At 48.5% G+C, this 13924-nt stretch overlaps 2 protein-coding genes across 8 annotated transcripts; one reads left to right on the top strand and one right to left on the bottom strand.

Moving 5' to 3' along the window:
* Positions 1–996: 996 nt before the first annotated feature.
* LOC112901722 (protein STAY-GREEN LIKE, chloroplastic-like) lies at positions 997–2710 on the bottom strand. 3 transcript variants are annotated; one of them, XR_003230341.1, is made up of 4 exons: positions 2322–2700; positions 1872–2228; positions 1379–1730; positions 997–1269 (listed from the first exon to the last, which is right to left on the bottom strand). XR_003230341.1 is itself a non-coding variant. In XM_025970691.1 (3 exons), exons 1-3 carry the CDS (start codon positions 2505–2507, stop codon positions 1470–1472), a joined length of 804 nt encoding a protein of 267 aa, XP_025826476.1. In that variant the 5' UTR covers positions 2508–2700; the 3' UTR covers positions 1290–1469. The 3 variants fall into 3 exon arrangements, 2 of the variants coding, with proteins under 2 accessions (XP_025826476.1, XP_025826477.1); XM_025970691.1 differs by lacking the exon at positions 997–1269 and having other exon boundaries at positions 1290–1730; XM_025970692.1 differs by lacking the exon at positions 997–1269 and having other exon boundaries at positions 1636–1774; positions 2322–2710.
* Positions 2711–9101: 6391 nt separating this feature from the next.
* On the top strand, positions 9102–12528 carry LOC112899350. 5 transcript variants are annotated; one of them, XM_025967782.1, is made up of 6 exons: positions 9102–9399; positions 9479–9518; positions 9894–10857; positions 11805–11846; positions 11931–12005; positions 12142–12528. In XM_025967782.1, exons 3-6 carry the CDS (start codon positions 9952–9954, stop codon positions 12253–12255), a joined length of 1137 nt encoding a protein of 378 aa, XP_025823567.1. In that variant the 5' UTR covers positions 9102–9399; positions 9479–9518; positions 9894–9951; the 3' UTR covers positions 12256–12528. The 5 variants fall into 5 exon arrangements, with proteins under 5 accessions (XP_025823567.1, XP_025823568.1, XP_025823566.1 ...); XM_025967783.1 differs by having other exon boundaries at positions 9143–9399; positions 9479–9557; XM_025967781.1 differs by having other exon boundaries at positions 9144–9399; positions 9479–10857.
* Positions 12529–13924: the final 1396 nt, after the last annotated feature.

The raw sequence follows: 13924 nt of genomic DNA, 5'->3' as shown, positions 1-13924 counted from the left end.
TCATATAGAGGAGCGGTCAGAGGAAGATGAAGCAATCCATGGCGATGAAGGGATTGGTGAGTTCGTCTTCCGCCACCTTCTCCGTTGCCGGCCTCTGCCTCTTGTGCTGCTGCTGTAGCAGCGGTTTGGGTGGCGGTGCCTGCCGGGTCGGAGGCGACCGCGGGCGCTTGGGCTTGGGCTTGGGCTTGGGTGTTGCAAGCCTGCCATTGCCAGGAGGGTGGATAGAGGTGAGCTTGCTGCAATGGTAGGAGGACGACCTGGGGTCCAGCTCCACCACGTCCCACTCCCTGCTCTTGCTGCTGTTGGGGAGGAGGATGAGGTCACGCGGTCGTGGAAGCGACGAGGAGCAAGCCGCCAATGACGACGAGGAGGAGGAGTTGGATGTTGACCCTAGAGACAGCGAGGAGATGGTGGTGGTGGTGGTGCTGGTGCTGGTGCTGGTGCTGCTGATTTGCTGGTGGAATCGGGAGGAGAGGGGTAGCATTTGCTCACGCAGGTGCCCATGCTCCGCTGCTGGTGGTGATGGTGCAAGAATGAATTAGCAAAGCAAGAGCAGGCCTTGGTTCCTTCTGCGGGAAAGGCCATCGTATATGCTCTGATACTCCCTCCGTTTCAAATTGCAAGTTATTCTAATCTTTTTAGAGGGTCAAACTATTTTATGTTTGATCAAGATTATAGAGGGGATCACAAAAGTTTATGGCACCAAATAGATATACTATGAAAATATATTTAATGAAGAAACTAATGGTATGAAAATATATTTAATGAAGAAACTAATGCTACTTATTTGGTATCATAAATGTTAGTATTTTGTTGTATAAATTTGACCAAACTTGAGATAGTTTGACTCTCCAAGAAAGTTGGAGTAACGTACAATTTAGAACGGAGAGAGTAGAAATATATACACACATGATATAAGATAGGCAGAGTGATGGACCGATGACACCAAACCGACCTATCCGTTGCCAAGTTTTTCAGGGCAGGCTGTAAAAGAAAGAAAGAAAACCCAATTCCGTCCACTTCACTTTTTGCCTTTTTGTGAACCAATCGATCGTTTATGTAGGTGATACTGCATTTTTTCTTCATCATTCAGCTTAGCGTATCGTGCTGAATGATGAATCATTATATTGCTTCCTCTGCTGGATTTCTTGATATTGTACGTTACTACAGAATTCGCTTGCCAAACTTGATGTTGTCAACTACTGGACTGGAGCAGCAAGCAATCACCAGTCCTGAAAAAGGGGCAAGCACCCACATTGCAAATGGCAACTGGGGTGTCAAGCAGAGCAGGAGATCAACTAGCGTTTCACTTTGATGTATATGGTACATCAATCATATCATAGGAAGAACTTTTGATTAATAAATATGGTACACGCACCACAGGAACTGAAGAATGCACGTGCCAGCATCAGCATTCAGCAGCAGAGCAAAAGAATTATGCTGCTCATCCCTTGAACTTGCTCTGTCTGTCAAAGGAGAAGTGCCACCAGGGCGTTGAAGATTGTCTCTGGGCTCGCCCACTTGCGTCGCCTCCTGGTGATTGCGCTCTGCAGTTCGTCCAGCCGCCCATCCAGCAGGTTCCTCTTGGTGGCCTCCCTGAGAGGCCCCCAGCACTCTATCCGGTTGTACTTGCGGGAGCTGGAGTGGAAGTGCACCCACACCTTGGCCTCCATCAGCTCCGGCCGCTCCGAGAAGAGCGCCGCGTCGCCGTGAACCACAGCCTTGAGGACCTGATCGATCGATTGATGAGCGAGTAATCTTGCTTACTACAAGTCTGCAATTGGTAAAGCCAGCTGAAGAAGAAGAAGAAGAAGAAGAAGAAGAAGAAGAAGAAGAAGAAGAAGAAGAAGAAGAAGAAGAAGAAGAAGAACCAGCGGCAGCTCCTTGGAGAAGACGTAGTATCTGAAACCCGCCGCCAGCTCCTGCAGGAGGTTGGCGCCGCTGACGAAGCAATGCACGTGCAGCGTCATCTCCCCGGCGCCGGCGGCCGCCTCCTTCCACTCGGCCACCACGTCGTCCCGCTGCAGCGTCGATTGCCAGCTCTGCAGCTGCTCGCTGGTCATGGGACCGGTCACGGCGAGCGTCAGGTTGGCCGTGAAGTCGCAGTGGGTCAGGGTGTAGGCTCTGGGGAAAGGCTGCTTCTTGCCCCGCAGCAGCTCCTCCCCGGCGAACTCCACCTTGAGCTTCGCCGCGTTGAAGGTCGTGGGAGGACCCAGTAGCTTCGCGGCCTGAGGACATGGATCGACTACTGTTGATTGGAAATTGGAATGACGCGGCCGGGAGGGAGGGACCAATTCTAAGCATTGCATTTTGATTCTTACCAGGGAGGAGTAGACGTCCGCTGTCCTGGCGTCGCAGGTGACGACCAAGAAACGCGGCGGTTCCGGCCTGCAGCCACCCGCCCTCCTGCTGCTCGTGACAGCGGCGGCGGACGAGGAGGAGAAGCAGAGCGCGCCGCCGCGCGCCGCCATTGACGAAAGCTTCAGATGATGGAATCTGGCATGCATATCATGAGGCTACCTGGGGAGATCAGATCGATTCGTTCAGGATGCAGGAGCAGCAAGGCCCCCCATGTCAACTGGCAAAGCAAGGTGTGTCTGGTGGTGTTGCTGCGGCGACGTCGAAGCGCAGAGCCACCGTCCGCCGCTTCGGCTTGTGGCTGTGGAAGGTTGACGAATGACGACAGCTTGAGGCCTCCAGCCACGGGAGCCCCGCCGACAGCTGGCCTGCCTCTATTGGCTGCCCTGCCCAAATAAGGATAACGCGACGCCGCCAGTCCTGTGCAATTTTCTTTTGTGTGTCCTTCAGCAAAAATTGTAGGATTATTAGGCCATACCGGTTACATAAATACCATACATTTAATAATTGATTAATAGGTAAATAACAGCTTGGATCAAATAAGCTTTCTTTGACCTGAGCAATGTTAAGGACATGGTAGTTTTAACTCATTGGTGTGCATGTCTATCAAGTGAACTTTAAAGTTCGTTTTTTTTTTGGAAATATTGCAGGAGCTCTGCTTGATCATTTAAAGTTCAAATGCAATAAACGAAATGCACCCGATCAAGCCTCTAACCCACTTTAGACATGAGATAATTTTCCATATATTTGCTGAAGAAGCGAGAGGAAACGGTGGAGTATTTCATCAGGTCTTGGGAAACAGATGATGTACCATATCAATAGCTGCATTTGCATATCTGCCCATCTCGTTCAGGCAATCATTTCAAATTGCAAGGGAGGCGATTTACTTGACGGAGCCTTTTGCACAGCGGAATGGGACCTAATGTTACGGGAGTGCTCTTTTCAAGCTTTGTCTTCCCTGGTTTCTGACCACTGCCCCCTTCCGTCGGTGGGTAACACAATTGCTAAGAAGTACTGCGGGTTCAGGTTCGAGGTCTTTTGGCCAAGGGTACAGGGTTACAATGAAGTTGTCCAACAAGCCTGGGAGCGTGAGGTTACACCAATAAACCCGTTCCTCAGGCTACACATCAAGTTGCAGCAAACGGGAGCAAAACTGAGGCAGTGGTCCAGATCAAACATTGGGAACGTCAGGCTGCTTCTTTGTGCAGCAAAACAATTGATTGGCATCCTAGACGTGGTGCACGAGTTCAGGCAACTTTCAACACTGGAAGTACAACTGAAACGTGATCTCAAAGCATGTTTTTTGGGGTCTATCTGCAGTGGAAAAGAGCAGAGCCAAACAGCAGTCACGACTGACAGAAATCAAGGCAGCAGATGCACAATCCAAGCTCTTCTTCCTACAAATCAACGGCAGGAAACGGAAGAACTACATCAGACAGCTCCAAACTGACTCGGGTCAAGTACACACACATGCTGATAAAGAGCAGCATATCTTTGAGCATTTTAGCAACCATTTTGGACCACCAGGAGCAAGACCTTTCACCCTGGATTGGGAACGACTTGGATTGCCTAGGCATGACCTTAGTGTTTTGGAAGGGGAGTTTACTGAAGAAGAGGTGCGTGCAGTGGTCATGGAAATTGCAGCTGATAAGGCCCCTGGACCGGACGGCTATATTGGTGCTTTCTACGAAGCAAGTTGGGGAGTAATAAAAGAAGATCTACTGTGTTAGCACAGCAGGGTAATGGGGAAAAGGTAGGAGGGAATTGGAGGAAGAAGAACTCGGAGATAGTTCCGCCGAAGAGCAGAGGACAGATTGATTGGAGAAGAAGTTGATTGTTTACAGATTAATCGATGTCCTCTCTCCTCTCGAGTTCGCGTATTTTTAACTCTCCTTACACGGGCATTGCCCAGCTCATCGTGCAAGCATGTTGGCCCACTCGGGACCGGATACTCTTGGGTTGGGCTTCCTAGGCCGAGTACCTTGGTGAGGCCCATCTACGACCCTCGGAGCCGGGGCTGTAACACTCTCCCCCCCTTGAGAACCCGCTCGACCCCAAATCTTCCCAGGTAGCCATGAAATCCGGCGAACCAGACCAGCGCACCAACCCTTGATGCACAGAACGAGCACCACGAGCCACCATCCTTTTCTGCAGTATCGCCTCAGGAACACGCAGCAAGTCAACATCAGCTGGTAGTGTAGGACATACCTGAGCATCTTTCGAGACAGCCTGCTTTAATTGAGACACGTGAAAGACAGGGTGGATAGAAGTATACGCCGGCAAATCCAGTCTATATGCCACCTGCCCCACCTTGGCAACAATCTTGAAAGGCCCAAAGTACTTGAAGGATAGCTTCTGGTTAGAACGTATGGCTGCAACGTGAGGAATACCATGTCTCCCACAGCAGAGACGCGCTCAGACCGGTGCTTATCAGCTTGCCTTTTCATGCGCTGTCTGGAACGGTTCAGGTGTTGCTTAATAACAGCATCCCTCACTCGGCGGTCTTGAAGCCACACTGAAAGCTCTGGGACAGCCACGGCATCAGATGCTGAAATGCCAAAGTGTTTAGGACTGCATCCATACAAGGCTTCAAATGGCGATCGGCCAATGGCAGAATGTGCACAATTGTTATACCAGTATTCGGCTAATGGTAGCCACTGCAACCATTTGGTTGGACAGGATTCACAAAGCATCGCAAGAAAGTTTTCATGGTTTGATTCAACCTTCCTATGTGAGATAATCCATGAGTTTTGTTTTATTTTGACCAGTAGGGTCAGATGTACTTTGCTTAGCCATTAAGTTATAGACAACTGTTGACAGCTGTGAGTAGTAGTAAATTTGGATTTTGCTTTAGATGTAAAGCGCAGGCTAACATAACGTCGGTTACTGTAGTGGTACTGTAGCACCGACCTAAAATTCCTGCAAAAGGATATGTACCCCTCCTGTGTATCTAAGCTTGTGTAATATAGAAATATATATTGTTAGCTTCACTGCACAAAACCACTCCTCTCATATCTCTCTCCTGTTCTTAACAAAACAGAAGTGATTCTAAGCTAAAGAATCTAACGTTGTGTTGGTCCAATGGTAACTTGTGCTCATATGCAACTCCACACCAGCCAAGCTGAACAAGTCCTTCCAAAAGGCACTAGTGAAAATTTTGTCCCGGTCTGAAACTATTGCAGAAGGCATCCCGTGCAACTTGTAGACATTAGAGATAAAGGTCTTGGCGACCACAGCAGCAGTGATAGGGTGACTTAATGGCAGGAAGTGACCATATTTAGTAAAGTAATCCACAACTACCAGCACACAATTGGCATGGCCAGACCTTGGAAGGCCCTCAACAAAATGAAGAGAAATCACTTGCCATGCTGACTCAGGAACTGGAAGGGGTTGCAGCAACCCAGGAAGCTTTGTTCTGTCTGGTTTGGCTGGCACGCTGACAAGTGATACAAGACTCAACAAAGTTTTGGACTGCAGTTTTCATACCTTTCCATGCAAAAAGCTTCTTCATTCGCATATATGTGACAGGGACCCCAGAGTGTCCGCCAATAGGGCTGTCATGGCATGCTTGCAACAATTTCTTCTGCAATTCAGGATTATCTCCAATCCATATCCTATTCTAACCCCTTCTGCAAAGTATAGTTTGTCAAGGCAGAGGGATCAAGAGATAGTTTGGCTATCATAGCCAGAGTAGCTGAATCCAACTGATAGCCCTGCACCACTTCAGTTAACCATTGTGGCACACACTCAGACAGGGCAGCACACTGGCCCTCGCGAGCTGATTTCCTTGACAATGCATCTGCAACCCTGTTGTCACACCCTTTTCTGTACACAATTCTATACTGCAGACCAATTAGTTTGGAATAAACTTTTTGCTGCCAAGTAGTATGTAGCTTCTGCTCGGTTAATTGCATCAGGCTTCGCTGATCTGTAAATATTACAAATTCTCCATGCTGAAGATAAGACCTCCACTGCTGGACTGCCAAGAGAATTGCCAAATATTCTTTCTCATAAGCAGATAGTTCCCTAGATCTTGGGCCCAAAGCTTTTCTAAGAAAGGCCAAAGGGTGGCCCTCTTGCATCAACACAGCCCCCACTCCTTTGCCACTAGCATCTGTTTCAATAGAAAAGGGCTTGGAAAAATCTGGTAAGGCTAACACAGGGGCCTTGCACAATGCCTCCTTTAATGCAGCAAATGAAGTTGCATGTTGCTCAGTCCAAACAAACACATTATTCTTCTTTAACAGATCAGTGAGGACTTCACTGATAGTGCCAAAATTTCTGACAAACTTTCTGTAATAACCAGCCAATCCCAGAAAGCTTCTCAATTCTTTCACATTAGGAGTGGGCCATTGAGCAATAGCAGATATCTTCTGCGGATCTGTAGCAACACCTGATTCACTGATAACATGTCCCAGGTAACTGATTTGCCTTAAAGCAAATGAACATTTAGATAGTTTCACTTTCCACTGATCTTTAGCCAGCAGCTCAAACACCAATCTGATGTGAGTAACATGTTCTTCATAGGTTTTGCTGTAGATCAAGATATCATCAAAGAAGACAAGCACAAACTTCCTCAAATAAGGGTGCAAAGTAGAATTCATGGCGCCTTGGAAGGACCCTGGTGCACCAGTAAGACCAAATGCCATCACTCTAAATTCATAATGACCACAGTGTGTCTGAAAAGCTGTTTTATATTCCTCCCCATGAAATTTAAGCCTGATTTGATGAAAACCTGATCTTAAATCAAGGCTTGTAAACCAACTGGCATGTGCAAGTTCATCCAAAAACTCATCAATAACTGGTACTGGATATTTGCCCTGGATGGTTATGGCATTCAAGTGCCTGTAGTCGACACAAAATCGCCAAGAGTTGTCCTTCTTCTTCACTAACAGGACAGAAGAGGAAAATGGACTGGCACTCTTCTGAATTAACCCACTTTCAACATCTCTTTGACCTGGGCCTCAATTTCATCCTTAAATTTGGGCGCATATCTGTAGGGCGTGACACTGACACGAGCAGCACCAGCCACTAAAGGAATAGTGTGATCACAAGATCTTGGGGGAGGGAGCTCAGTTGGAACTGCAAACAACACTGCAAACTCTTCAATTAAAGCTTGGACCTCTTGGGGCAAGGATACTGTCATAGAATCAGAAGCTGTAATCTGGACAGTACAGACTTGTACAACAGCACCTTCAGGCAGTTCAGGCAGAGTACCATAGAGCACAGCTGTGGAATTCTGGTATGGAATTGCCATCCATCTCTGCTGCCCGTGCACTTTCATAGGGCTAAAGGACTCCAGCCAGTCAAGACCCAATATCGTATCATAAGCAGGAATATCTAACACTTTCAAGTCTGAATGGAAAAGGTTTTCATGAACTGACCAAGCAGCCTGAGGAATGACAGAAGAGCAGACCAGCATTGTACCATTGGCTACCTGAACTTGCACAGGATTAGATATTGTAGATATGCTTTGCAACTTGTTGGCCAAAGTAGAGCTGATGAAGGTATGAGAACTCCCTGAGTCGACAAGAATCTGAATAGGGCAACCCTGAACAGAGCCAGTGAGACACATGGTTCTTGGAACTGGAGCACCAGACACTGCAGCTGCTGATAAAGTCACAAACAATTGCTCAGATATCTGCTCCACAGAGTGATCAACCTGTGTCTTCAGAGAGCTGAAGAATTTCCATCATTTCTTGGACTGCATGAAGCTGCACCCTCTCAGCACATTTATGGTCTCTAGACCATTTCTCAGCATAATATTGACGAAGCCCTTGATCCCGGCGCATAGCACGCAGAGACCTCCATTTGTCTTCAGCACTTTTGTTCCTGAACTGATCAACAGAACGGCTGCCCTCAGCAAACTGAGAAGAAGACTTATCATCCTTAGGAGGAGCTGGCAGAGGCAATGGATAAGCACTGCTTGGCTTGATGGAACCATTGTAAGCTGGCCGCTTCATATCTCTTCTCTTAGCATTCACCGCCACCTCATCCTGCAATTGGGAAAGAACGATAGCAGTATCGAGGTCTGGAGGCCGCTGTATTAACACAGCTGCCTGTAAATAAGGACGTAAACCTTCAATGAACTGCATAGTAAAGTACATAGGATCTGTAGTGCGGTGGTAAGCTACTAACTGATCAAAGAGCTCAAAGAAACGCTCAATGTACTCTGACAGCGCCCCAGTTTGTTTGACAGAAATCATTTGGCGTATGAGAAGCTCAAAGAAACGATCTAGGATCAACTGTCATGAATCCAAATATATTATCAGCTTAACTGTCATGCATAATTTTTTGTTAAAATTAAGGTCAATCTATTCAAAATATTATAAATAATGCGAAAATAGTCCACTGCAACATGCACATGTACTTCTCTTTTTCAAAATGTTCAGAAACGTGTACCAATATTGATTTGGTTATAAAAATATAAATAGGAGTAAAATAGTCTTTTTACGTGGCTGGTAATAATGTTAGTACTCAAAACTAACGGAAAGATCAGTTTAGGGAAGAAATGAAGTTACGGGGCCAAATAGAGAAGTTTTGGAAAGAAAAAGCTAAGGAAGGAAGAGGTAAGTTCAGTAGGCACCAGGAAGGAATTTTCTCCGGAATTTAACGAGAAAAGGGCTGCCTGGCGAGTCACATTCCAGCGCGGAGCAGCAGCTGGCATGAGCCGCTGGACGGTGGGCCTTCGACCACCGCACCGCCAGATTCCACCAGTTCCCGCGGGGCCCGCCGGTCAGCGAGGGAAAAGGAGAGGACCCGTAGATCAATGGGGTGGTGTTCGTCCCCTCCCTCGCCGCCTCCGGCCAGCAGCAATCCCATCCCATCGAATCGACGAGCGAGCACTGGGCGCTGGGCAGGCAAGGAAGCAGCATCAGCTAGGTAGGAGGGGGTGATTCGATTGCTTGCCTGGCTTCCCTCCCCTCAAATCGAAATCCCCATGCTGATGCTAAGCTAGGAGCCTCGCGGGCAGATAAGATTCCCCATCATCAATTTCAGTCAGATATATCTGCTTCCCCTTCTTCCGCCGCGCGCGACAAGGTTAGCTGCTACCACTCGATCCATCCTTTCTTTTCTTTCGTTCGTCCTCCTGCTGACTCTAGTATGTGCCATGCTGAAGTGGCCCGTGCAGGTTCCCTTCCCTTCACACATCCAACCAGGTACATTCCCTTACCTGATTTCCAGCCTCAGCTCCAGATGTAAGTATCATCAACGCCAGCCTCCTGGATTACCATCAATCCCATCAGGAGCCACCCAGCCAATGCACACTCGTTTAGAGTAGACCACACCGCACTACAAGTAGCGTCAAGGGACATACCAACCAATCCCCCTCATCATTTTGTGATCTGGGTTGGGTACTCAGATTTCACAAGGACATGTGTTACACACACATCTTGGGGGTTGGGACCGCACCCTTACCCTCCACTTGTCCACTCTCTCTAGCTGCAATCATCTTATCCATGCTCTCTAGTTGTTCTGCTGCCCGATACGCATTGGCATTGACCTTATGATCGGCTACCTATTCCCTTCTTCAGTTCTGGACGAGATACACCTTGAAGTTTTGAACATCGTCAAATGATCCTCTGATCCGACATGGGCCTCAAGGAACAGCATCCGCAACCCAACACCACTGATCAAACTGACAACTCGCCTACTGCTGATGACCACCACAAACCGGGCATCCCCCGTGTATCAAGCTGCAGCACCGATAAGGATTCTGGCCTTTCACTTTGCCGGGTCTGTCATTGTGTCGAGCCTGATTTGAGAGGCGAGTCTGCCCTAGGTTTCTTGGGCATTGTGCCGCCTTCTCGAGAGCCTTCCGCCCCAAGGACCAACAATGACTCTACCAAGACTTCCACCAGCAAGGATGCCATCACTGGGCCAAACGATGGAACCAATGCTCCCAGGTTTGTTGAGTTTATAAGCCCCGAGGGGGAGATTTTCGTATGCTCTACTGACGTCGAATCAGGCCCCATGCACCAACAAGATCATCTTGTGGATCTAGGCTGTTCCTGCAAGAACGAGCTTGCCCTTGCGCATTATGCCTGTGCATTGAAGTGGTTCATCAGCCATGGATCCACTGTGTGCGAGATATGTGGAAGTATTGCTGCAAATGTAAGGCCTGACGATTTCAACAAGGTCCTCGCGTCCTTGAAGGATTATGAAGCTCTCAGGGAAAGGACATCTACAGGGGAACTCTCATACTTGCAGCTTGTGGCAGACACAGGTGTTGACCCAGATGCTGTTGCGGCAATACGAAGGCAGCGGCTTAGCGAGATATCATCTTGGTTCAACCCTCATAACTCTCACATGGCTGTCTCTCAAGGGCACATTGATCAACCGCCACTTAGTCCAAGCAATAATTCTGTACTAGAGCATAGTATCGTGGCAGCGAGGCGGGTACATACAAGATGGAGTTTGGAGAGTACTGGAGTTCTTGTTGCTATTGGCCTAGCTGTCATTGTTCTTGCATGGTTGGTTGCTCCACATGTTGGCAAGGTATGCATGTCTGAAAAAGTTCTGTTCTTATTTATGTATCCTCTGGCAGCATTTGAAAATTGCAACTTATGAATTCAACTGCACACCCCTTCGGATAATTACTAAAATTTTCTCATATTTCCATTTTAGCAGAACAGCAAACGATCCTCCCATTTGTTTAGCTGAAAAAAAAACAATCAAGCAGTCACAATTGTAATTAGATGCTTTATAGATGAAACAAAAAGGAAAGAACTTTATATATGCATAAAGCAGGTTATCGATCCTCTTAAGGTTCTCCACATGTTAATACCATCAACTGAAGGATACTGCTATCTGATAAAACATATTTGCATGTGTGATGATGTGGTTTTCTTTCTCTCTTTTTTTTCCCCTTACAGAAGTGCAGTTTGTAACTATTAGTGTAGTTTCAACTGCGAATGGGTGCCGGACTGAGATGGTTAGGTGGCCTCAGTAGCACTCCTCACGTCCTGGGTTCGACTCGCTGTGGGAGCGAATTTCAGGTTGAGGTTAAAAATCCCCTCGCCTGCCTACATGCCAAAGCATATGGAAAATAGCAACGGCCCGTGGATCGGCCCGCTCTCACACGGGTTACGGCCCGGGTAACGGTGCCCTGTGTAAGGGTGGGGCAGGGGATCGGGGGTTTTCTCGTCCTGCTTGAGAAGGTCTTCTACCTTAATTCACAATGCCTACCCCAACTTGCTTGGGACAAAAGGCTAAGTTGTTGTTGTTGTTGTTGTTGTTCAACTTTGAAGTTAATGGAAGTGGTCCTCTGTATTTGAAGGTTGTTATAATGACAGTCTTCTGTTCTGTAGATGTAACGTGTGAGTCTGAATTAGAAAATTTAGATGCTGTTGCCCCATTGTAGCCTTTGGTTGTTCTTGTACTCACATGCATATTTCTTTCTTTCCTTTTATAATTCTGCCATTTTGTCTATATATGATTTTCAGCTAATTAGCAAGGATTTCTTGCTCTTTGGAGGAAAAGGAAAAGTAATGCTTATGTATGCACAAAAGTAGTCCTATGAATGAAGCATTTGATGGGAAGTATGATTTTATTTTTTTTGTTTTGTGCAGAAAGCTGCTGTAATTGGTCTTCACATGCTTCTTGGAGGTTTATGTGCGTTGACTCTAGTAATATCCCTGAGATTTGTAAGTAGATGGTGATCTTTCATGATATAATACGGCATTTCCTTTTTGCCTGACCTTATTACCTTAGACTGAGAGTTAATCTGCAGAAAGTGATGTCCGTATACCTATGGTTTATGATGATTGTTTATGGTTGCAGGTTTTCCCGAGAATCCAGTATGGGTCTATGCAATATTGGGCAATCTTGTTTGTGTCCTGGTTCCTTGTGTTTGGTGTTTGGGCCTCACGAACTCGCAGCATACGCTCCTCATGAGCATGTAGAAAAGCATGAGTCACTGTGGCAGAGCCAGATTGAGTTCGCCATGGCAGTGTTAGGTACTGCATCCCTGTGTATATTCACCATACTATCCATATCGGTTGCTTTTGTAGGGAGTTGTTATATTTGAGATGTATATGCTTGACCTAAGAAAAGATGGGAAATCATGTTATATTTGAGATGTATATGCTTGACCTAAGAAAAGATGGAAAATCATGTCCAGCTCTGGATGTTATGGTTAATGGTATAATTTTGACTTGTTTGAGATAAGCAAACTATGTTAGTATTGTGAACTGAAACAGATAAAACTAGCCCACCCAGAACTACTAAAGTCGGGTAGGCTTTGTTAGACTTGATCTCCCTGGCCCATCGGATCCCAACGGGCCCGATGGGCCACCTCATCCCTGCGCCCTGATCGAGGGCGCCCCAGCTCAACTCTAGCTGGTGGGCTCCCGTCGCACCGCGCTATAAAAGAAAGGTGGGGGCCAGCGGCTCGGATCATGAGGTTCACCGGCCGCCGCCACCCCACCCACAGTCAACCCTAGCCGATCTAGCTTGTGCGCGGTCAGCGGCGGGAAGCTCCTCTGGCCGTCTTCGGCGCCCCTGCCTCGACTCTGAGCCCACGGACGCGGCCACACCTTCGGCCACCGCGAGCGTGAACGTCTACGGCCGGACCACCCCGAGCTCCCGCACTACATCGCCATGGCGGGCTCATCTGCATCAGCTGCCGCCCTAGGGCACGAAGGTATACCCGTGCCCTCTCCTGTCTCTCTCTTTTCCCCTCTGTTACTCGATTAAGTTAATTAAACAGAGCATCCCCTAGTCTAATCAATGCGGTATCCGATCCAAATATTTAACATTGGTATCAGTTGCCTAATCTACTTGCGTTGATTAGTATTGGAAGATCAAGAGGAAAAGAACCCCAGAAAAGATCCCAGAGAAAACCCAGTGCAAAACCCGCGAAACCCTAACCCTAACCCTAACCCTAGCAAACACACAGAAGAGGGGCGACGGTCACAGAAGAACTTACCTGGTTCTTCTTGCGCCACCCACCGTCGGCGTGCTCGGGACGCCGGTGCGCCGACCAGATCCAGCGAGATCTTGGACCTCGCGTGGACAGGGGCCGCGCGAGTTGCCGTGGAGCCGTTCGCCGCGCCGGAGATCTGGGCGCCACGGAGATGCCGCTCGACGGCGGCGCGCCCACCCTGCGGTGGACGCGCGCGCCGGCGAGGGGGCTCGCCGTGGCGCCGCCAGCTCCATCGCCATCGGTCGCCGCCGGTCGCCTCGCCCTCGCGTGGGTGGAAAACAGAAGGCACCGGGGGGATCGGGGGAGAGAAAGAAATGGATTAGGGTTTTCGGGGTGAACGGCTCGGGGGGGTTTTGATCGGCCGCAACGAACGCGGAGCCGTTGATCGAAATCAAACGGTCGAGATCGACCGAGCGCCACTGGGCTAGTTTTGGCCCAGGCGGGAGAAGGAATACGCGGCCCGGGCCCAGGTTGCCTCACCCGACGACGCCAGCGCGTGCGCGGGGGTGAGCAGGGGACGCGGGCCGGGCCTTAGCAGGCCGCGCGCGCGCGAGAGCTCGGCTTGCTGCTGGGCCGCCGCGAAAAGGATTGGGCCGGCTGGGCTGTTTTCCATAGAAAGCACAGTGCACCAGTCTTTCA

Source organism: Panicum hallii, chromosome 7 (assembly GCF_002211085.1).
Source record: "Panicum hallii strain FIL2 chromosome 7, PHallii_v3.1, whole genome shotgun sequence".
NCBI classification, from domain to species: Eukaryota; Viridiplantae; Streptophyta; class Magnoliopsida; order Poales; family Poaceae; genus Panicum; species Panicum hallii.
The sequence above is the reverse complement of the archived record's forward strand: the minus strand, read 5'-3'. Positions and strand labels throughout refer to the sequence as shown.

Coding starts and splice junctions, on each gene's coding strand:
- LOC112901722 (XM_025970691.1), bottom strand. CDS start 2,507: ATGCATGCCAGATTCCATCATCTGAAGCTTTCGTCAATGGCGGCGCGC. Junction 2,229..2,321: donor CGGACGTCTACTCCTCCCTG/GTAAGAATCAAA, acceptor CCATGTCCTCAG/GCCGCGAAGCTACTGGGTCC. Junction 1,731..1,871: donor TCTCCAAGGAGCTGCCGCTG/GTTCTTCTTCTT, acceptor TCGATCGATCAG/GTCCTCAAGGCTGTGGTTCA.
- LOC112899350 (XM_025967782.1), top strand. CDS start 9,952: ATGGGCCTCAAGGAACAGCATCCGCAACCCAACACCACTGATCAAACT. Junction 10,858..11,804: donor TTGCTCCACATGTTGGCAAG/GTATGCATGTCT, acceptor TATGATTTTCAG/CTAATTAGCAAGGATTTCTT. Junction 12,006..12,141: donor TAGTAATATCCCTGAGATTT/GTAAGTAGATGG, acceptor TTATGGTTGCAG/GTTTTCCCGAGAATCCAGTA.